General features: G+C 39.2%; 1 protein-coding gene across 4 annotated transcripts in view; it reads left to right on the top strand.

The window, feature by feature from the left end:
* Positions 1–23,724, top strand: part of CLSTN1 (calsyntenin 1) — a 35,996-nt gene that overhangs the window by 5,718 nt on the left and 6,554 nt on the right. Inside the window, exons 2-14 of one of the 4 annotated variants that reach the window (XM_021417822.1) lie at positions 3,449–3,571; positions 9,289–9,318; positions 10,732–10,927; positions 13,221–13,429; positions 14,369–14,518; positions 14,613–14,798; positions 15,312–15,560; positions 16,109–16,230; positions 17,637–17,799; positions 19,797–19,847; positions 21,681–21,838; positions 22,481–22,629; positions 23,107–23,333. In XM_021417822.1, coding sequence (XP_021273497.1) covers positions 3,449–3,571; positions 9,289–9,318; positions 10,732–10,927; positions 13,221–13,429; positions 14,369–14,518; positions 14,613–14,798; positions 15,312–15,560; positions 16,109–16,230; positions 17,637–17,799; positions 19,797–19,847; positions 21,681–21,838; positions 22,481–22,629; positions 23,107–23,333 — 2,013 coding nt within the window. The remainder of the gene's footprint in view (positions 1–3,448; positions 3,572–9,288; positions 9,319–10,731; positions 10,928–13,220; positions 13,430–14,368; positions 14,519–14,612; positions 14,799–15,311; positions 15,561–16,108; positions 16,231–17,636; positions 17,800–19,796; positions 19,848–21,680; positions 21,839–22,480; positions 22,630–23,106; positions 23,334–23,724) is intronic. The other 3 variants (XM_021417823.1, XM_021417824.1, XM_021417825.1) reach the window with 3 other exon arrangements.

Genomic DNA, 23,724 nt, shown 5'->3' with positions numbered 1-23,724 from the left:
ACGTTCATGGCACGTATCCTTCCTCCTTCCACCTCTAGCTTAGCAGCAGTTATCTTCAGGTAGAATTGGCCAGGTTGCTTGTGCTCACCTTGCAGATGCACGTTCAGCCATTGCCTGGCAGCGATAAAGGCTCTAGCGTGAGTTGTGCAGCTCAATTTGCTGCTAGGGATAAAGAGAGAGGCTTATCTGTTTGAAAGAATATTTGGTCACTGACTGCCAAGTAGAAGGCAACTTGCTGTGATTTGCCAGGGAGGCTTCCTCCAACAATGCTCGTTGGGATTTACAGCAGATTCCAATGGAGGCGCTCACAGATAGTGTGAATATTGTATTTCAAGGAAAGCAGTGTGGTTTATCCCACTTAAATGGCAGGAGATTAACAGCTCAGGGCACTAAGTGTCAAGCTTGGAACAGACTGACTGTTTCAGTTTGAAGCGAACAGTGTGGCTGTGGACAACTTTCTCCACAGGTTCCAGGAATTTTGTGATGTTTTCAGAGAAAAAAGAAGCGAGAGGGTTGTTGTCAGTCTAGCATTTAATATCATTTAAGCCAACTGACATCAGAATAGTTCTTGCTTCAATTCTGCAGTTGTTTCAAGGGAAGCACTGATGAATTACTCATAAGCCTGGCCTCATATTTCAAATGCTAGCTTGAGAATTTCTTACACTATGTGGTTATGCTGGAGTCAGGAGATCACAAGTACGGATAAGGGGCCTTTCCTGGATATTCAGCAATTAGTTCGGTGTGTGATTTAAAATCCGGTGATGTTTAGCCTTCATAAACACAAAGGGATTTAAGCTTTATGTTTTAAAATCCAGTGGCGTTTTAGCCTTCCTAAACACCAAGGGGTTTAAGCTTTATGATTTTATTGTCTGCAGCACAATAAAATGACATGACTTTGCTTTTAACTGGGCCTGTTTGAAGGTTCACTAGGCTTTGCAGATGCTTAGCATACTCATCATAATTGTGTTCATGTGTGGTTATGGTACTTTAAGCTTTTGTAGAACTCCCTATCCTACTGTAATGGGATTTATCATGGCTTGCTAAATTAGGAGAAGTTTTCTCAGTGTTTCAAAAAAATGTATAATCTATGTTTAGAAGCATTAGAATGGAGATGCTTTTTTTTTTTCTGACAGAGATCTGTGCTGGTATTTTTATACTAGGTCTTGAGAAGGTTAAGATGAGCAGGTGAGAGCTCAATCACAGGAGGTGTGAGACCAGGTTTGGATTGGGAGATGTGCTTCAGTTAGAGACGTACACTTCAGCAGTCATCGGCGCCTTCCCTCCAGGGGAGGAACGATGTGTTGGTCCTTTTGAATGTGAAGAACTTTGTTTTAAAACACCAAGTTCCTAGGGGGGTGCTGCAGAGCATCCTTCTGGGCCAGCAGAGCCATGTGGCTGACATTTAGCTGGCTGTGCGGTATGCTGAACATTGAAATCCTGCCCGGGTGAGTGTATTGAGGCAATAAAGATAGTGCTGCCATATTGAGTAAAACCACAAGGCAGTAATTAAACACTCTTGGCTTTAAAATAGTTCATTGCAGATTCTCTCTTGCTGCATCGTTGTGTATGAAGAGGTTATATCCTGTATCAGTTTGTTGCCACTAACCAGCAGAAGATGGCAGATGAAAGTGTATTGAGAGGATGTTATGGTTCTGTACGCTTCTATATGGTACTATATGAGTTCCCTACATCTCTGTTTAATCATTTCAGTGTCCTTTCATCTCCCTTTCTTTACATTTCTCAGGGTCAGCATATGACAGACATCTTGAATGTGTTTTGGTGTCTAGGTTAGCATTGTGTCTCTGCTGCACTGACAGTCTGCTTGTGTAATTCTGCAGGGTGAGGCAGCAGGGCTGAGCTGCACAGCACTGTACTTGCTGTCATGCAGACTTGGTTGTGATTGCACAGGCGTTTATTTTGGAGGTTGTAAGTATTGCATCTCATAAAGGCCAAAGGGTGGATGGTATCAGCTATTACATGTTCTTTGTATGTCTGTTAGAACCTCTAGCAAAGCTTTTCTTATGTGTGGCTGCATCATCTGCTGACGGTGGCGTGGTTCTGTATGGCAAGGAACAGTTTTCAGGGCCTCCAAGTGGATGTTCTCCAGAGGCTCCAAGCAGCTGGACACATACAACCTTCCAGAATTAGATCTGGGAAAATAGCATTAATTCAGTAAGCAAGAGGAGTGCATGGTAGCCTGAGAGGTTTTGTGAAGTGACAAATACACATTGCCCAGAACAATTCAGGTACAACTGGTGCATGTGGAGCCTCAGCATAAAGAGAACTAGATAAAAAAAAATACATTCAACTGTCACAAAAAAGTAATTGTTAACCACATAGGCTGTTTTTGTGAGCTGCATTATCTTTAGCAAGTGTAATGTAAAGATAATTAATAAGGAAGGCTTTCTCACATTGGATTGTCACGTAGGAGCTGAGGACCTGGTAGGTAACGTATGATTTTGCCTCGTATCTTTCATGATGTTCTACAAAAACTCTTTTTGCAAGCTGATAAATAAATTCAGCAGCAGAGGAAGACCTGCTGTCTTAAACACGCTCGGGCCATCAGTGCGCAGACTGTTCTGTGCAGAGCTGAAGAATGCTTTTATGGGCAGTGCTTGGGAGCTTCCCTGTCTCCTCCAGCAACTACTGAACAACAAGTAGTTGGGGTGTAACTGAGATTTCAAGGCATCCTATTAGACATCAGAAAAGGCCTGAGGTTACGGTCCCTTCTTTCAAGCATGTTTGCAACCTGCGTTAATCGTATGCTGGATTAAAGAAAACTGAAGTGCAAGTCCTGCAAAAGCAGAAGGGCACAGAACTCCTGCTTTGCACCTCTGCAGCAGAGATATGGAAGTGCTGAACTTGTGCCTTGCCCTTTTCCGTAGCCTCTCCTGTCTGTTTTCTTGGGCTGATGTTGTTCCACAGCTTCAGCAGAATTCCTGGAGCTCTCCTTTTGATCTCTGTCTGCTCTCTTAGTAATCATAATAATAAACGCAGACAAGAAAAAATTGCTGGAACCAGACAGTGCTGACTATTAGTGCCTGTTCTCTGAAGGATAATCCACCAACCAGACCCCAAGTTTCCCAGGCTGGAGGGAAGCAGAGTTTCAGCAGCCCCCTCGTGTTTCCTGTTTTCTGGCATTGTGTTTGGCCCTGATGATTGCAGCTCCCTGTCGCTGTTGAAAGGTTTTGAATTGCACTTCAGGGCCATCTTAAATCCCAGCATATTTAAAAGAAACTAATTTAGATGTGAGTTACTTTTGGAAACCCTACAGGGGCAGTGAACTCTTCTGAACATACCTGGCCGGGATTTTGTGTCAAATTTTTGAATTTAGTACAATACTACTTCAGATTTAGAAAACAAAAATGAAGCCAGAATTGTAAGGAATTTTTAAGAAGTCCTTAGTTTCTAAAATGTTGACCTCGATTTTTTTTCTTCTTCCTTTCAGTTAACAAACATAAGCCATGGATTGAAGCAACGTATCATGGGATAGTTACAGAAAACGACAACACAGTGCTCTTGGACCCCCCTTTAATAGCCCTGGACAAAGATGCACCTCTGCGTTTTGCAGGTAAAGAATTAATCTAGTTTTATTTTTTAGGAAGAGGAAATGCTATCTTGATGGCAAATACTGAGTGTTACTTAACGTGTTTTCCCTAACAGCAGCATCGTGTTTGTAGCTTCTAGGCTGTAGGAAATGCTCATGCGCGGACCAGGGTTTTATCTGAAATTTACAGCCATATTCTAATGTCCAAGTGGAGAATAGTGTGTATTGCAGGTACTCTTTCAACTGCATGTGTATGTGTTACTTTTTCTGAATTTCTTTGCATAGTGTCTTTTTCTTCAGTCCTCTGGATTCCACATTTCACACCATTCAGTTTGGAAGTTCTGAAATAAGTCTTTCCTTATCATTCTGAGCAGTTTTCAGCTTTCTTAGTGTATTCAATGTGTGTCTTAATAGATTGAGAAGACATTAGTAGAATTAAGATCGCATTTCCTTTCTGCAGTGTTTGGACCGTGAGTTTCTGCAAAAATCCAGACTTTCTGTGATAAGTTTATGCAGCAGTTCAGTGTTTTAGAAAATGGAAAGCCTCTTCTACTCAGAGAATCACTAAGTTCACAGCTTGGTCAGTGTCAGAGAGCAGAGGTGCCATGAGAGAATGTTATTCTCAGCACTCTTTTTTTAATTTGAGAAATGTGAAGCTTGAGACTTACTGCATGGTGTAACATATTTTATGGTTGAGGTTCCTTTAGCTGCGAGTGTTAGAAATATGACCTCTGTTTAATTCCGGGAGGAGTTGTGGGGGGAAGCTTGGCTCTTTTGAAGTCTTCTAAATGTAAGCGAGGTTCCTGCATCTGGGAAGGGTCTGTGTGTTGTGGGTTTGAGCCAGTCTTGCTGCTGTGCAGAATATTGTCCCAGATAATGGAGTGTTTCACTTGCACTAGCATAATACTGGCTGAGGAGATGGGGAAGTAAGCTGGCTGTTCATAATCTTACAATCTCGCGTTAGATTAGTGGAGTAGAGTTGAAGAGGCCTTTTCTTCTAGGTGCTGTTCACTTACATGAGTGGAGCATTTCTGGCCTGAGGTTTTCAGCCTGAATGATGCAGATGAAATATAGTTCCTTTTGCTTTATTTTTTCTTGTTTCAGATCAGAGCTCTAAAGCACAGACAGTACTGTGTTTGCTTGAAAGTGATGAATTCAGGTCTTCTATCTCCTGTATACCTCAGTGGTTTAGCAGTGTCTTAAAGGATTTTTCTCCTCTAACAAAGCATGTAGGAGATGATACAGAAGCAGTTTGCAAAATGCATGCTAATTTTTCATTTTTGACATAGGACTGACAGCCAGCAGTTCTCTTAGAAACTTCTGCTGTAGTGTGTGTTTGTTTGTTTGTTTTCTGGAAACTACCATGTAAAAACATTCATTCATTGAGTGGATATATTATTATGGAAGAGTGTTCCTTTGGTTTGAAATATTAGAAAACTGTGTTTGAAAAACACTATCCAGCATCTGCAGCTATTTACATTAATTGTTGTAGTTAACAGAGGCTTAAATTCTGTACTTGCAGATTAGTTGGTTAAATAAATGTTTCTTATGTCTACCATAAGATGGAACAATACTTGAATCTGTCTTTGAGGAGACCAGATGTGGGAGTGGTGTTGAATCAGCATTACCAATTTTAGTTGGTGGTGTGGTGGCCGTGTCCTAGAACGGAGAATAGCGTTGTTGTCCAGCAGCATCTATGTGGGTGTCTACGTGTGAGAAACCCATTAGGTTAGTGACAGCATGTTCTCACAGCAAAACTGAGCATTTTCAGGATTCAATGGCTATTTCAGCCCTAAGTAGTGTATGGGTATTGCAAATCAAATTAATTCATGCTTCAGAAGGTTGGATATTTTAATTAACTGTGCCTCCTAACTGAGCTATCAACCCTTGTGAACCGTCTGTCTTTTTAAAATATTTTAAATAATCTTTTGCTTCACTTCAAATGGGAGCATGTCAAAACAGCTTGAAAATAGTTCGTTTAAATGCTCTGCAGTACATGAACTGTGGGGCAAGAAGGAAGAATATCCTACTGCTTTACTCTGCTGTGGGTAGGATCCTTACATTTAGGTATGCAGAAATACTGTTATTTAGACATCTCTTTCTAGAATAACTTGGTAAGGTTTTGCATCTGAAACAATACACTTTTGAAGGCAGAATTTGAATTTAGACGTGCTGGGTCTGCGTAATTCGTAGAGCCCCTCTGGCATCAGTCTTTTGTTCTGTATTTGTTATGGATCTGCTTGGGAAGACAATGGCCTTTCTCATTCCTCACTGAAACTTTTCTACGTTATGAATTGAGTCATGCTGGAATTTGATCATAAAATAAAGGGCAACAACATTTTCTATTGTACATTAGCATAATTCATGTCTAAAATCAGTTTAATTTTTGAAACTTAGTGTGGATTTCCCATTCACTGTGCAAAATGGAACTGGCTTTGTATTGCATTTGAAACAAACCGTTGTATCTGGATGTCTTCACGTAGCTGAATTTGTATTGTTGAGGGTCTTACTATAGCAGGAGGTTTGAAGTGTTTCCTTTGTGGAAGGAAAAGTTTCTTGAATTGTTTGTGCATCTGTCATAAGGTTCTAATTCCCCTGCCTTCCAAAACCTAGGGAATAACACAGTCACAATACGTCGGTTTACTCTTACTGATCTGGGATGCAAGAATTATTTTTGTGGGGGTTAGGAATTTTTTAACTTAGAGCATGAATATGAATAGAGCTTTGAAAATGATCTTGCAGAATCTCAATTTATTCTTTTGGAAGCAAATGAAATCCACCAAACCTTTTGTCAGCCTCTCCCTGGAGGTGTGCAGTGCACATGTGCCCGTGGGTGAGCGCCGCGTTTCCACGCTGTGCTGCCAGCCCTTGTTTGGTCAGGGCAGGGAGCTGTGCTGACATCCTGTCTGCAGCAGGCCGCTGTGAATGCAGTGCTCAGCTGGATGGTGGCTAGAAAGCAACAATATGTGGAGAAGATGAATGCCTCTGTGTAATCTGTGGATTTGATCTTGTCACATCCAAGGAGTAATTCAGCAAACGTACATCAAATGTGGTATACAGCCCTATCTGTAGAATGAGATAATTTTTCAACTGTAAGTACAGCTGAGTCAGAATTCTGTGAAATCGAGTTCTATCCCAGTGACATGGCGTTCAGCCGAACGGTTCCCAATATATCAAATGAAAAACCAATTACAGGTCAAGCTTTATTCTCTTTAAGAGCGAGGAGAGATAGAAATCCGTTTCAGCAGTGAGTCTCAGCTTCAAGGTGAAAGGAGAACAAGTGACGTCCATGTATGACATAGCATGAAACCTTGGGGAGTGTGTTTGCCACTGAAAACCTTGCATGGGACTAAGCTTGCTCAATGGCAGTGGAAACAGAAAAATTCTATTATCATAGAAAATTTTAACTCTACTAGATAAATATACGTATTTCATAACTGAAATGAAAAGGAACATCATCCATGTGTGGGAGTATTCATCTGTAAGTCGTCTTGTTTGTCTTCAAGCAGTTTGAAATCAGTGTGTCATGTTTGGGAGAAAAGAGATGGAGCTTAATTTTTGAAATACTTTGTACTTCAGAGAGTTAAATCCCTCTGTTTTGCTTCTTTGCGTTGCAGAGACCTTCCAAAAATGAGCTTAGAAAGCATGTTCAGATGGGAACTGTGCATTTGGTTCTTTATTGCACTTTTACCATAAGTAACAGTGAGGTTCTTATGCGCTGTAACTTGTACAGTTTGAAGCACCTTGCCAGTGCTATAATAAAAGGGATTTTTGTTAATCTCATTAGCTTGAAGTGGAAAATACAATTATGTTGGGTCAATTGTTGTTCTGGGAAATATCTGGCAGGAATTGATCTCTAGTACACCTTGAACAGAAGCTTTGTGCCCTAAAAGCATCTGGAGACACATGGATATTAACTGAAAAGCTGATTTATGTCTTTGCTTGGGAGCCTGAATGTCCTAACAGCCAAAATCGGAGTTGGTGCCCGAGCTGAAGGCCGCTTCAGGTGGTTGTGAACTGACCAGTTGTTAACCAGCCTCCCCTTCTCCCAGATCAGTAATTGCTGCGTTAACACGCTTCTCCCTGTTCCTTCCATTACAGGCTTTCTGCTTTCATGTTCCCTTCAATTTATTTTTTCAGTAACCTTCATGTTTCACACCCAGTGCGTGCCCCTCAAGGTTAGGGTTCCTGGCCGGGGCAGGAGTTTCCTTGCAGGCAGATTGTCAGGTGTCGTTAACCAGTGGTGTCAGCCACAGATTGAAGCGGCGTCAGATTTTCATGAATGATCCTATTGCCATACTAAAATCCAAGGTTGTATTTATATCCTGTGTAAAAATGTACAGAATAAAATTATGGGGATGCCTCAAAGAGGCAGTATATATGTGCATTAAAATGAAGAGCTGGTTATAAATCTAGGGGCTACCTGATGTGGGCTTCAGGGAGGACTTAATGAGAGCTTTTTCAGAAACTGGCTCCTTTAGAAAAAAAAAAACTACAAATCAGGGTACATTATGTTTTTCCTTAATTACATTTTTGCTGGAAAATTGCCTTTTAGGAAAAAATACTTCTGCTATTTTAGTGCTCTATCTCTTTCTGAGGCAACTCCAGAATGGAGAAAACTGCAAGTTGTTGGAAATACGTGAGAATTAAAAGATCTGCCTGATTTGATGGGTACAAACCTACTATGCTGTACTGCAATTCAGGTCAAAGATAACGGTAATCAGGAAAAAAATAATTAATATGTTAGGTGATCTGTAAAAGGTGGCAGTATGAGGTCTGAACAAAATTAGAACTTATAAAGGAAGGAAGAACGTGGTCAACTATATCTTCTTTAAAGTCATGAAGCCTTTCGGGGTGCCTCCTGCAGCCATCTAACGCCATTGTAAGGCTCAGTTATGTCTGAGATCTCCTTGTAAGGGTGGAAGGCCCAGGGCACGGGAAGCCCCTGCTTTTCTGAGTATGCAGTACTGCAGGATCATAGAGTAAAATGATAGAAAGCGTTGGTTGGTTGTTGAACCTGGAAAAGAAATACACTGCTAAGAAAATATACAGGCTCCCCCTACTTGCCTGAATTTCTTAAATTAAAGCTTTTCTCATCAGTAGGGTCAAAGTTGAATCTGTCTGTCTTTAGTTCTGAACTATTGCAGTAACCTCATGTTGAGTTTGATATAGTACTTAAACTTTGCAAATGCTACAGCCTATACTGGTAAAATATTGTTTGGAAACACAAGCATCCTGTGACTGTTTAAGGTTGTTTCTTAACTTCTGGAGATCAGAACAGGAACACAAAGTGGTTTTAGTTCTAGAAACGTGGAGGTTTCAGTAGATAGTTAAAAGTTTGTTTAAAGTATGTAGCCCGTCTTCTTTAAATAGAAGAGTACCAGTAAATTGTAATGAAAATTCAACTTTATGGATAATTCTACATCAACTTGAAATTTTGAACATTTCTTGTTTAGCAGTTGAATTCCTTGAAAAAGAAAAAGCCTTTTGATAAGCCTACAATTTAAATCTCCCACTTTAGAATTCTATGAATGGCAACCTGGAGATAAAAGGTTAAATCATGTAACATAACTAAAACTCTAAAATGGTAACAGTTACAACAAATCACCACTGGAATTGTTAAATACACTTTTTTTTCCAAAGTTTTTCTGTGTAATGTGTGCATCTTTGCCTTTTCCTTATTTGCTCCCTTTTCAGCCTTTCCTGTATTACTGACTTGGGTTTATCTTTTCTCCCTTTAGAGAGTTTTGAGGTGACAGTCACCAAAGAAGGTGATAAAGGGTTCTTTCTATCCCTTTTATGAATATTAACCCACTAACTTTGGTTATGAAATGGGGAATCAGCACTTAAACAGAAGATCCTGTCATGCTCTTTGTCCCATTTATTCTCCCAGTTCTTTTCTATTTTAAAATATATCGATTAAAAATTGTTATGTAACCAAACCCTTGGTTAGAAATATCTGTACATCAGACATCCATTTGAACCATTGGGGATGACTGTACGTTATGTGGGCATTGATGGTTTGGGGAAATCTGGCATTTTCTGATGTTTTCACTGATAGTTTACTTTTTTTGGAGGTTATGTTTTTTTCATATGCTTGGTAAAGTAATATTTAGCTGCCAAAGCATTATTAACACCTGCTTCCTTCAGGACATATTTCAGTAGCATAAAATCTGAATCAAGTACATTTTAAAATGATCGTAGGAATATCTATAGAAGGAGTGCGTTCTTGGTACTGTGATACCACTGCAGTTATAATAACAAAACAGTATTTTATGTTGGAATAAGAGAATCCCTTCCATAACAAGTTGTACAGGTAAAAACGCAGTACAGCTCATCAAAGGTTGAGTGGCTTCTGTTAGCGCAGCTAGGTCAGCGAGGGCTCAGTCCTCATTACCTGCTGCCAATCGACCTGTCTGTGCCAGCAAGCTGTCTGGGGGTGTAATCTTAAGCTTAGACGTGTTTTAGAATATGTACAAGGAGCTTCATTTCAAGTGCGTTAGGAGGAAGGGTTTGAATGGAAAGGAAAGCCTACCAAATTGTCCCTTGGGAGAGCTTTCTCGCCTAATATATTTGGTCTGTTAGTAGATAGCTGTTGAAATGGATGCCTGAGAAGTTGGTATTTCTACCTGTCTCATTCAGTAGTTTATTTTGATTCCCTGATTTTAGTCAGGTACATTGCACAGGAAGACTTTGTTCACTGATCTGTTGACAGAATTTCTGTAATTAAGGTGCTGAACCTGTCCTTGAAGCTTTCTCATCCCTTGACTTGTAACTGTGCATTTTAACCTTTTGCTCTGGTCAAAATAAACAAGCCGCCCAGCTATTCCCAGTAGCTTGGCATAGAAGATATTACCAGTGGCCTTGGCTGTGTGCTCTCCTAAGTTCTACTCTTACCCTAGAGCTATCTCAAGTACTCCTGTGAAATGCCTGTCTACATTTCTCTTTTTCTCTTTTGTATTCCTGCATGAATGGATGCAAGTAAACGAGTTGCTTGGAAGGCAGACGTATGCTTCTTTTTACTAAAGTTCCCAGAAATCACCCATTTTAAAGCACAGTGCTCTTGCTTTGTCCACAGACCCTCACAAACCCTTGGCTGCAAACTATTTGGTCATTCATTTAAAAAAAAACAAGAAGCATAGTGATTTTGACCAGTTCTAACCTCTGTTGCTTTGAATCTGTAGGTGAGATTTGTGGATTTAAAATTCATGGGCAAAATGTCCCCTTTGAAGCAGTGGTAGTGGATAAATCCACTGGTGAGGGAATAATACGCTCCAAAGAAAAACTGGACTGTGAGCTACAGAAGGACTACACGTTCACCATCCAGGCCTATGACTGTGGGAAGGGACCAGATGGAGCAAATGCAAAAAAATCCCACAAGTAAGTAAATCTGCGGTTGGCTGAGGGGAAGTTTGGTTTCAGCTGGTCTCCTGCTCCTGGTGATTTATGGCCTGTGTGTTTAGAGTAAATGCAAACCAATTGGTAATAGTGGAAGACATTAATATAATGGCAATATAAATAGTAGCAAAATGGAAATGAACTGTTTTGATATCTGTAACTGTATTCTAGATGATACTGCTTTACCCTTGACGTCTCTGAAGACCCTTGAAATATTTAAAATCTGGCTTGAGTTGATATATAGACTCCAGATGGGATACCAGTTATGGACATTGTTTCAGAATTCAGTTTCAAAACCAAAAAAACTGATTCAATAAGCCATGACAAAATGGAAGGGAATGCGTATGGGTATCATTTCCAGACAGCCTCACCCTAAAAAGCAAGATCAATAGCATAAGGTTCTTCTCTGCCTAGATTAAAGGATGGGAACAAAGCAATCTGTATCTAAAGAATAAACCACAATTTAAAAGCTCTCTAGAAATGGACTTGCAAGTAACTGTGTAACACCCTGGTGTCAACATCTGCTGAGCATTTGGAGGATTGCTGTCAGCGCAAAGCACAGAAGGATGCGAACAAGATGAGGGCTGGTTTACCAGCAGTCATCTCAGTAACAAATGCAGTTGCTATTCTATAGCTGTATGCTTCGAATACACAGCAGAAAGTTATCTTGTTAAGAGTTACACTGATGGAAAAGATGGAAAATAGGTATCCCTGTCATATTTCTATTTGACACTCAATTTTACTTTTGAAGAAAGATCTGGAACAAGAAGATGGCAATTATCAGTTTGGTTGGTTGGCTGGAATTAATTCTTTGCTCAGTTCAGTGTTGTAGTACAGTTCCTTCTCCTCACTGTGGGCCTGAAATGTATTCTTGTGCCTGTGCAGGTTGGTTGAGATGTAAACTTCCTTCTTGATGGCTGCAGAAAAATGTGTATAAAACTAAAATATGAGTTGTATCAAAATATGTAAGCAAGAGAAAAGGTAACGCAAGTAGAAGTGGGAAGTTCCTAATAAAAAGACTCAATCTCTTCAGTACATATTCAGAAATACCTTATCTTGGGCATCTCGTGAAAGTGCACGAATGATAAATAAATAGTTCAGCTGTGGCACACAAGTGGCCGATCTTTTGCCTTTCTGAGCAAGCAAAACACAGCTTCCTTGGTAGCGGGGTGATGCGTGTGGTTGCCGAGTGATGCAGTGTCATGGCTGTGCACATTTCTCTCTGTGTAGCGAGCTGAGGCAGCAGAGCTTGGTGAAGTTGCTGTTGCAGTGTTGCTCTGTGATCCAGGACTGTGTTCTGCAGCTCTTCTTTTGCCACAGAAGAATAATGGGTTTCTAAAACCTACACCTGCAAACCACTCTTCAAATTTTCCTGCCTCATGGCTGTTGCTTTAGTCAGGAATACAGGCAGTGTTTGCTATAGAAAGCCTTGTATTGCTGAAATGGATTGGGTATACAGGATAAAAGAAACCTTAAAGATGCTTTTTTAACATAAGCATTTTAAGTCCTTTGTTCTTATGCAAGGACTATAGAGACTGGATTCTTTATTAGTTCACAATTCAGGTACTTTTCATTGTTCACCTTTTCTTGATCACTGACAGAAACCGCATATCTTTTCCTAATGTGTGTATTCCAGGCCCAATCTGTTTAGGATTATTTAGCTTGCTGTATATGTGATACTGTGGATCTTGCTACTGCAATTCTTTCTTTCATTTAAATTGTCTAATCTCTCTTTCCTATATCCAGGAAATAAATCAGTTTTCACTGACTTATAGCACTCAGTACTTCATTATGAAAAGAAAGCTAATCAAATGCACTTGACTGAGCTCTTACACTAAGACTAGTCATGACTGTCATTATTCATATGAAATAAAGATTGGATGTTTATATCAAATACTCTGACAGCAGAAGAGAACTGAGAGAATTGTACTGCTATCAGAGCTAAATGCCTATTTTGTCCCAGCTGTACTTTGTTATATTTCTGGAAAGTGGCAGCAACTTAGTAGTTGCAATATTGGGCATTTAATTTTGAACAGCAATAGTAAACAACAACTTGGAACTACACAGAATTACATAGGAGCACGTGGGGAAAATATTCACTGCTTTTCCAGTTAGGGTACTCGAGATTTTCAGTCTTGTTAGTAACTGGTGACTTCCTTCAGGGAGCTTAAATTCTGGAGTAGCTTCGTCTGTAAATGAGGTGTTCTGTCAGACTCCATGCATGAATGGGAGATCTGCAATGTAAAGAAAACTGACTTTGCTGTTTTATTTCCAGAGCAACAGTACACATTCAGGTGAACGATGTTAATGAGTATTCTCCCGTGTTCAAAGAGAAGTCGTACAAGGCATCAGTTATTGAAGGGAAGAGGTATGATAACATCCTGAGAGTGGAGGCAGTGGATGCAGATTGTTCACCTCAGTTCAGCCAGATTTGCAACTATGAAATTGTAACTCCGGATGTTCCCTTTTCTATTGACAAAGACGGTAAGAATATGATGCAAGGCAGAGTGGGAATTACTGTCGTTCACTGCCTTAGGCATAGGGCTTCAAACTGATCAGCATAAAACTGCAGCAGCCCTGCTTTAACCCTTTCCTATGATGCCGTTAAATGGACATGTTTAGCAATTGGAACTTATGATAAAAAGTGAAATGTCTTCCAGTGCATAGTATAGTCACTATCTACTGTTGTGAGGAGCAGGTAGTTGGCACGTTTTGTTTCCTGTAAAATACTTAAAAGTCAGCTCTTAGTAAGCTCTTTTTTTTTTCTGTAGTTTTCTTTTGCTGAACAGCTTTCAAAAATGGAATTCCATTTGTGTGCTTTTTTCATATGAGGTGTTTACGTGTGGCTCTGAAGTTCACAGTGTTGTGGATATTGGGTTTGAAGTGTAGTGATTTGTTCAGGTCATTTCCATTGAGTTTATGATCTGTGGGCTATTTCCAGGGGTCCAAGGAGCCTGACTAAGCAAAATAAGACAGTTTTTATTGGGCTTTAGTTTGAATTTTGGGGGTATTCACATTTCTAAAGGTCTGCAAATGAAATAGATAACCTGATCAAGTTTATTTACCAGTTACCAGTTGTGAATAGTTTAATTTGGAGCAATGTAATACTATTAAATATTATACGCATATGATATAAGGCAGTATAATGTATTACAGAGAGCCTGATAAGTATATACTAGTTGTTCTGTATATTAGTACTTGTTTTCTGGATATATATCTGTAACTTTTAAGTGTCTGGACCTTGCATCTAGCATTGAGAGCACAGGTAGTGAAGGTCTAATTCACTTGTGTGTTTGCCTGTTAAAGTCTTGTTACCGATATGAAGTACATAGATGGTACCTGTATGGATTTGATACAGCAGTGACCCTGAAATGTTCATTTCTGAATGTTGTTTTTTTTTTTGTTTTGTTTTTTTTTTGCCAGGTTATATAAAAAACACAGAAAAGTTAAGCTATGGCAAAGAGCATCAGTATAAATTGACAGTAACTGCATATGACTGTGGGAAGAAGAGAGCTGCTGAGGATGTACTGGTTAAAATTAGCATTAAGCCTACATGCAAGCCTGGCTGGCAAGGTTAGTTTGAGCTCCATTTTATCTGCTTTGCCAATGCCTTCCATTAAACAGGAGGTTTTTTTTAAAAATGTTGTTTCTCTGAATAATTATACAGGTTGGAGCAAAAGAATAGAATATGAACCTGGTACTGGTTCTTTGGCACTCTTCCCAAGCATGCGTTTGGAGACGTGTGATGAGCCAATAACCTCAATTCAGGCAACAGTTGAACTAGAAACGAATCATATTGGAAAAGGCTGTGATAGAGACACCTACTCTGAGAAATCCATTCACAGGCTCTGTGGTAAGAATGCTGTTGTTATGATAAAGAGCTTGTTACAGTCTGAATATTATATTAAAGCACATGCAGTCTTACTAGGCAGTGATTTGAGAGGGGATGCTTGGGTTCAATGTGGTATTCTTATGCAGACCTCTTCAGCTGGGTGGATATTAATCTTACAGCTACCATAGTGGCAAGCAAAAGGCATTATTTTCCTGGATGTGAGGGACAAATGATATTAATGTAATGGTTCCTGAGGTAGAGGCAAAGTAAAGTTCTACATGTGCAGAGATGTCAGCAAAACGTTTTCAACAAGACTGGTAAGCAACCCAGAAGTTAAACATATGGAAGCCATCATGATCTTAGGTATGTTGATGCCTATTATTCAATGGGAGAATTGTCTGATAAGTGATGATAATGCATAATGCTGACAGTTGGCGCTGCAAAACTAATGCTCATTTAAAAACTGTTTGACATGAAGCTAGCTGTGACCTTTCTAGTTACTACCTTGTCTACATGTGAGCGTTTTTATTGTAGGTGCTGCTTCTGGCACAGCTGAACTACTTCCCTCTCCAAGTAGTGCTGCAAACTGGACGATAGGACTTCCTACTGATAATGGTCATGACAGCGACCAAGTCTTTGAGTTTAATGGCACGCAGGCTGTGAAGATTCCAGATGGTGTTGTCACAGTCAATCTAAAAGAACCCTTCATGATCTCAGTATGGATGAGACATGGGCCTGGAACCAAAGAGAAAGAGACAATTCTTTGCAATTCAGACAAGACAGGTTTGTCAGTACATCAAGTACGAACAGTCTAATTTGTTGGATTTTGTTTTTATTTACTGTGGCAGCGTATGTGGGAACTTTAAGTATTTTCTCTAGATTTTTCTAGGTTTTTCTGGGAAGTGAAAGGAAGTGAGTTGCAAATTTGTTCTTTATTGTACTTACTGTAGAAGCTTAGATTATCTAGCTTTAGCTGAAAAGAGGCAGACTCGTTTTTCTAACTTGATTTATATTATGCATTTCTTTTCATCATGGTAGGTGCATTATTCTGGCCAGGACATCTAATTTTTACATCTCCACAAACAGCCTTATTCTTGATACTGCCAAAAAACCTTAAGATAGACGTATCAGATTTGGTGATGGCATTGGCTGCAGTATATATATTTTTTTCTAGGTGGAGATAGTGTCTCTCTTAACATGTCTGATTTGCGTGTGCATTTGTTTCTATCAATTACTGGGGCATTTACGTGTGAATTTTCAGAATTGGTGAATTTTCGGGGGTTGCTAATGCTTAGAGGAGAGAATAAGAAATACTTGAAACTCTCGTGCAGATATGAATCGGCACCACTACACGCTGTACGTGCACAACTGCCGGCTGGTTTTCCTCTTCCGGCAAGATCCTTCAGAGGGAAAGACATACAAGCCTGCAGAATTTCACTGGAAGCTGAACCAAGTAAGTTTGGAATGACTGATAGAATGTTAGAATGCACTGAAAAGCAATGGAGCCTAAACTCTCAAATAATGTAATTATTAACAAATATTCTTTTTGTAACTCCAGACTCCTGAGTTCTGTAGGACGTAGTGGTATTTACTTTATTTGTGGTGTCAGGGATAGATGCAGCTGTACCTGTTCAACTTGATTTTGACTTACTGCTTCAGCACTTCCATTAAATTCAGTGGGATGCGCATGAAATAAAGTATAGGTCATTGACCTGAAAGGCAGTAAGAGGTGGATTTATGTATGAAAATAAAATCCCAAACTTCAGCTGTTGTGTCAGTTACCTTCACCAAATACACCATAACATAGTGCATGTGAAAACTGGCAGCGTAAGCATTCTGGTCTGTTTATAGCAGAAAAGTACTTCTGAGCATGCAACACTTTTGTGGATCAGGGTGTTTAATGGGGTAACAGAAGAACTTGAATAAAATCTGTGACATTTTACACATTGCCAGCAGTAGGTACACATATTGTAAATAGTGATGAGTCAGTTTGCTTAATTAGGTATTTACTCCACAAAAATAGAGTAATAGGCCTCTTAGGGGAGTGCAGGTACTTTCCCTCCTGTTCAGAGAGAAGTGTTGTCTGTGTTCTTTCAGTTCATCTAGTCTTAATTATTTTAGTTTTGGAAGCAGGTGCTATAATGCCAAGTCTTTCCTTTGGCATTACTACAATTTGCAGAATTTATTTCTGTGAATTTATGATGATTATGATTGTGAAGAATGAGACAAAAGGGACTAAATATTTGGTGTGCTTTTCCAGCCCTTGGTCTCATCAGCTGCCTGACCAGAGTTACATTCTAAGATAGCTCGAAATGTCCTATTTTCTGTACAGGGCTGTGTATATTGTTTTAATGGTAAAATGCTCATAGATGTCCTTAGGGAAAGTTTATTGCATTCTTTAAAGGAGCTGACTTGGAAAATAAATAATTATACTGTGAAAAGCTTTGTTTTATTCAGAATGATGATGTGTTTCTGTAAACAGTCCCTTTCAGCAGAACCAGTTCCTTTGTCAAGTAGTTTTGTATTATAACAGCATTTATAAATGTGCTAACATGTGGATGTGTTTTTTTAATTTAAATACACAGTTCATGTTTAGATCTTGTAAAAGTTAAAATAATGGAAATAGATGCAACTTCTCATAATGGCTATAGAAGAAAAGAAATAACTTACAAGTGTTTTACAGTTGCTTTACTTTTTTCATGTGTTCCTTATGCGTGAAGCATAAAGAACCTCTATTCAAGCTTACAGTTTGCCTGTATGTCCCCATGTGGGCATAGGCAAAATGTGCATCAGATCCAGTTATTCAACTGCAGCACTTCTTTAATATTAAAACCACTTTTAAAACTTCTTTTTATTTAGGTTTGTGACAAAGAATGGCATCATTATGTCCTCAATGTTGAATTTCCTGCAGTAACGCTTTATGTAGATGGTGTTTCATATGATCCTTTCCCAGTGACTGAAGATTATCCACTTCATCCTTCAAAAATAGAAACTCAGCTAGTAGTTGGGGCATGTTGGCAAGGTAACTATTTACAATTGTTAAGACATTTCATTAGCTTTTTTTTTAAATGAGATCTTTGTGGTTAGCCTAGCAGCACGTAGCTAATCTTCCTATAGCATGGAAGATAACTTCTGATGTTTCTTGCAGAATGCTTTTGGGCTTGGTTTTGGATATCTGATATTTCTTCTCTTAGTCATTTTATCCATGAGTTTGTTGTTGTTTGGTTGGTTGGTTTTTGGCTGCTGCGGGTGTGTGTGAACGACAAAGCTACTCACCAAGCAGCATTCATCAAAGAGGTTTCTCTGGTATGTGTGAGAATACAGACAGATAGCTTTTTAATAACAGTTGCAAGAGTCCATCTTATACTTCACCTTGTTGTGGAGAACACTAATTTCAAGTAGATTGAATGGCATGTTTTAGAAAAAGCGTTCTCATAAATCAAAGTGTGGCCAGTAGACAATTCAGCTGAGCAGCACAGCGTTGCTGTCTCGTGGGTATTTTCAGTTCTGCTTTTAGAAATGTAAGAATTGTCTGCTTTATTATGTGCAGACTCTGGTTAAGAGACAATATTCTGCAAGCTGTAAAATGCTGATTCGTATTCTCTAGTACTTGTGAAATCTACTCTTCAAACCTTGAGGAAAAGAAGTAGCAAGCATCTGAACGTGGAGCACTGATAGCTGACTGCTAGAGGTCCCTGTTATAAAGCTCTTGCTTTGCAGTCCTCCAAATGTTTGGCTTGCTGACTAAATTACATCCTAGGTGATAAGAATTGATCTTTTGAGTCAGAGAGAGAGCAGTGCTAAATCATTCCTGTTTTATTGTAGTTCAGAATGTAGGCTGTAGTTGCAGTCTGCAGTAATGCATAGAAGTTCCTTGTGAATGACTGATAAATGGAAAACTTCAGGATGTTTCTATCGCATTAACAGTCTCTGGTTTTATAATGTCTCTTTTTCTTTGAATTTTAAGGGTTTGAAGTATGAATGAAGGTTAAATTATCAAAATATTTTCTCCCATCAAACAATATTTTACGGGAAGTTCACTATCTTTCAGCATTTATGTTATTTTAGTGTTAAATTTTTTTGAGTCAGTTAATTATTTTCCCCATAATTCATCTCATATTCTGTTTGTAACTTTCCAACTATCTATTCTAGCTCAAGGGGAGATTAGAGTGGCTGGTTTTCATGAGACTGCAGCTTGGAAACTGAGTTCTAGCTGCGTATATGGATTGTGTAATGGCTTCTATTTACTCTGCATCAAAGCAGAAGCATTTAATTTACAAACTTGTGTGCTTTCACACTGGCAACGTTATATGATTCTTTAATTTCTTCTGATGTGAGTTTACTTTTTAATAACAACAGACTGAAATAGGAGCGTTAGAAGCCTGGGATAATGGAACTCTAGGGGCTGCCTTCTTAAAGATTCCACCAAAGGTCTGATTTTTGGGCAGTTAGAACACAAAAGGAAAAACAGACATGACAGAAGAGTGAAGTGAGGGCACGAGGCCATGATCCTTGCCTTACAAAGAGTTTTAAGTAAGTCAGGCTGCCCTAAGTTACATACACAGCTCGCTTCTAAGGGGGAAGAAATGTTGTGATTTTGAAAAAGGTTTTAACGTTTAGTTAAGAAGATGTAAAGTTGTTTTTTGGGTGTTTTTTTCTGTTTTGGTTTGGTGAGGGTTTTTTTTTTTTTTTTTGCACATTTCCATCTGATGAATATATGATACTGTTATTATTATTAGAAGAGAACTGTGTCAGGTGGTAGACCTGCATCTCATTACTTCTAGTGAATTGCCTTGTCATGAGTGCTTGTTCTTGAAAAAACACAGTAACACTTCTCCCCTGAATTGCAGTTACTAGTTGTCAAAGAAGTCATAATCTTTCAGAAGCTGGGTGGAATATGAGCATACTTCTGAGGGGAAGTGGTGGTGTGTATTTTCTGTGACCCAAGAGAGAATTTGCCAAATTGTAACGACCTGGTTGCTTCCCCGTTGTCCTGTTCTTTGTCTTGCTTTTCTGCAGAATATACAGGAAATGAAAATGACAATGAAACCCTGCCTGAGACCTCTGCAGGTTGCTGGAGTTTTTTCCCTACTGTTTTATTTCATTTTTAAGCCAAGACATTGCTTCATCTCACACACAGCATGAAATGCAGGCATCGCATTTGGGCCATTGACCTTCACATAATCCTCTCCTAGGCTTGTTTCTTCATTGTGCCTTTATTTCCAGAGCTTTGCCAGCTGATTTTTTTCCATTGTTTTTTTTTTTTTCCCAACCAATTGCACACCCATGTACGGATTTGCAACCATTTGATTGCAGTGAAGTGGTGTAAAATGTTTGCTGATGCAAAGTATTAGCTACAATTTATTTAACCCAGTTTTGTTAAAACATAAATACACCTCATCCTATATATATGTATGTACATGCATGAAAGTACGTTTGTGCATAGCATAGAGTCACTCTGTAGTTTGGGAAGGATCTCTGAAGTTGGATAGTCCTGCTCCCTACTCAAACAATTTCATATTTACATCAGATTGCTTATATATAAATGATTCCATCTTGTAATTGACAGTGGATTGGGTACTCGTGATGAGAAAACCCTTTTGCTCCTAGTTAGGTCTGGTTGGCTACAGGGTTTTATTTTCTTAGTCATTTATAGTCATAGTTCAGTGCATTTTTTTTTATCTTGAGTTGAGGCAAGTGTGCATTTCTAACAGCATGTTCAAGTAATGAACTTGTTTTATATAGCTTAAAAATTCCTAAAACAGTCTAAATAAAATAGAGATGAGATTTCTAGCTGTGCATCGTATTTTAGTTTGGCAAGGGTGTTACAGAATCCAGGAGCTAGATTCTGGAGCTGTGCAAGTCTAAACTGGAAACGATAAGATTTGTAATGCAGCAATTTACTACTGAAAAGTTGTGTTAGGGATCTTTCATTGCCCAGAATCTGTAAAACAAGCTTAGACGCTTTTATAAAAATCTCTTAGCTTAATAAGTGATGACTTTGAAATACAAATTTCCAGGTGGAGTCCTATGGCTGCCAGTTACTAGTTCACTAGGTGATCATTTGGTGTCATCTTCAAAATATATATATATGTCAGGTGCTTAGAAGATTGCAATTAACGTAGATGTGTAAAACTACATCACTTGGGTTTAAACTCCTCACTTTAATTCCATGCAGAGAAGTAGGTGCGGTTACAGAGAACTAATTAACTCTTAGATATCTTTTACAGGATGAGCTGAATCATAGGATTGAGTTGGAAGGGACCCTTAGAGGCCATCTGCTCCAACTGCAGTGAGCAGGGACACCTACAGCTCCATCAGGTGCTTGGAGCCAGGTCCAGTCTGACCCTGAGTGTTTCCAAGAGCGAGGCACCCATGGCCTCTCTGGGCAGCCTGTACCAGTGCCTCACTCCCTGAGTGATGCTGTGAAGCTTATTTCTCTCCTTTGAGTTTAAATAGAGCCTGAAATGATTGGCTTGGTTTAGAGAGCTAACAGCTAGAGGACTGACGCTGTTGTCTCCTCCCCTGGCAGGCGCTGCTGCTTTCATAGAGAACTCTCTAGTTGGAGTTAGTGCCTCACTGTGAGAATTCAGGATTCCATTCATTTTATTGGTTCTGAACAACACCACCTCGCTGTATGAGCATAAGAAATTTTTGTTATGAAAATAACAGTTCAAGATGGCCATACCATGATGTTTTGAAGGCCATATGCATGGTGAACTGTTGAATTCTTTCTTTATGCTTGAGTATAATGATAAGGTTAACATCCAGAATGGGTAAAAAACTAACATGCATGCCTGTAATATACTGTGGAGCCACAAAGCGTTATTTGTTGTTTTACAAAAGAAAAAATGGGAAAAAAATCAACGTATTTAAAGATTTTTCCTTTCTTCCTTTATGAAGGTGGTGAACTCCGCATGGCTCAGTTCTTCCGAGGCAACCTGGCAGGTTTGATGATTCGTTCTGGTAAACTGGAAAACAAGAAAGTGATAGATTGCCTGTATACCTGCAAGGAGGGACTGGATTTGCAAATTGCTGATGGTGTTGGCAAAGGCGTGAAGGTAGAGTCATGTATTAATGAAGGGGACCATGTATGTTACTCTACTGATAATAGATGCAGATTTTGCAAGTAGTTAATTAGGGGTGTCCTAACTGAAATAGACTTATTTATTGTGACACGTTGCATTAAAATTACATGAAAACTAGCAAATCTTTCTAGTATAGATGTGGTCATAGCAGAGTTTAAGAGTGAAAATTACTGTGTTCGCTGGAACTTCGGAGAACAGATTCGATATTTGAAAGCCTCTGTTTTACCAGCTACACCAGGCAAAGATTCTTATCAAGTAGCTTATAGAATTAACCTGAGTTAGGTGTCTTTTTTTTAATAATTATTATTTTTCATAGTAAGGTTGCATGAACAGATCTAAATTTATCTTTCGTATTAGCTGTCTCTCTTTCATGTTACTTCACATCAGAACTGTTATAAGTGCCTAGATCTTCTTCCTGAAGGACAAAACACTCAGTGTATTTGTCTGGAAGAAGGAAGCAAAGCACAAGGCCCATAAATAATGTCCTCACTGCTTTGAATACAGATGTAACTATCCCAGCACTTACCTGCCTAAACAATGCTGAACTTCTGATTTTAATTACCTGATCATTTTTCTGTTTGTGTTCCCTTTTTTTTCTCCTTTCTGTTATTTCAGATCCACATGAACCCCAGTCAGTCAGCACTGACCATAGAAGGGGATGATATTGACAGAGTTGATAAGGCCATGCAGCACATTTCCTATCTGAATTCTCGCCAGTTCCCAACACCTGGAATCCGGAGGCTTAAAATCACCACTGCTGTCAAGTATGTTTTAGCGCTGAAATAATGCTTCTCTGTATGGTGATATGGAGGCCTGAAAAAATGTTGACATATTTCAGTTCTAATACACAGAAGATTCTTGCTGTATCTGCTGTCACATTTGAATATGGCATCTGCTCCAAATACTGCTCTTCTTAGGAATGTAGTAAGGAAGGTGTAAGAGATAGGAGATTTAGCATTGCCAGGCTCCACTGCGAGGACATACCCAGTGTCATAAGCTTCAATAAAGTTGTTATGTGTAACTGTTAGTCATAGCATAGAAAATGGGGCAAAATGTTAAATGTAAGTAAAAATTAATTGTAAGATTGTTCCCTTGCTGGGGAATTCTTCCAACGCAGTTGATGAGTTTGTCTAAGACTCTTGGGTCTGAGACTGAGCTTTTTTAATTTATTAAGCAATTACTGAGCATAATTGTGCCTCCCTTTCAAATTGCCACCTTGACTGTGCTTCTGTGTCTCATAGGTGTTTCAATGAAGAAGCCTGTGTCTCCATCCCTTCTGTGGAGGGATATGTAATGGTCTTGCAACCAGAGGAACCAAAAATCAGCCTTAGTGGCATAAATCATTTTGCCCGGTCTGCTTCAGAGTTTGAGAGTTCTGAGGGTGTTTCCCTCTTTCCTGAGCTTCGCATAATAAGCACCATTACACGGGAGGTGGAGCCAGAGGGGGATGGGGATGAAGATCCTACAGGTAACAGCATTTCTGCTTGAAGCTGTTGCTTACCCTTATTCTATTCCGTGATCATGTTGGAGGATCTTCCTCTTGCAAAGAGACATGGATTTCTCCTGCAATAAGAATCTAGTAGGGGAAACAAGATGTGTATCACTTGGGAAAAAGTGTAGGCACTCTGCTCTGGGTTAACAGAAGTTTTCCTGGAAATGGTAATAAATCTTGGCCATTACATCCATGTAAATAATCCCCTGTTTATTTATCATTATATCTTGAATATTTGATCTCTTTACTTCAGGCCCAGATCTTAATGTTTGATTTGAAAGAAGAGTTCTGTTTGCATGGGATGTTTTATGGTTCGTGGACTCTTGTCTGCTTTCCTTTGTTTCTGCTAATCTCCTTGGCATTTTCT

The sequence above is a fragment of the Numida meleagris genome, chromosome 20 (genome assembly GCF_002078875.1).
Source record: "Numida meleagris isolate 19003 breed g44 Domestic line chromosome 20, NumMel1.0, whole genome shotgun sequence".
NCBI lineage: Eukaryota > Metazoa > Chordata > Aves > Galliformes > Numididae > Numida > Numida meleagris.
The sequence above is the reverse complement of the archived record's forward strand: the minus strand, read 5'-3'. Positions and strand labels throughout refer to the sequence as shown.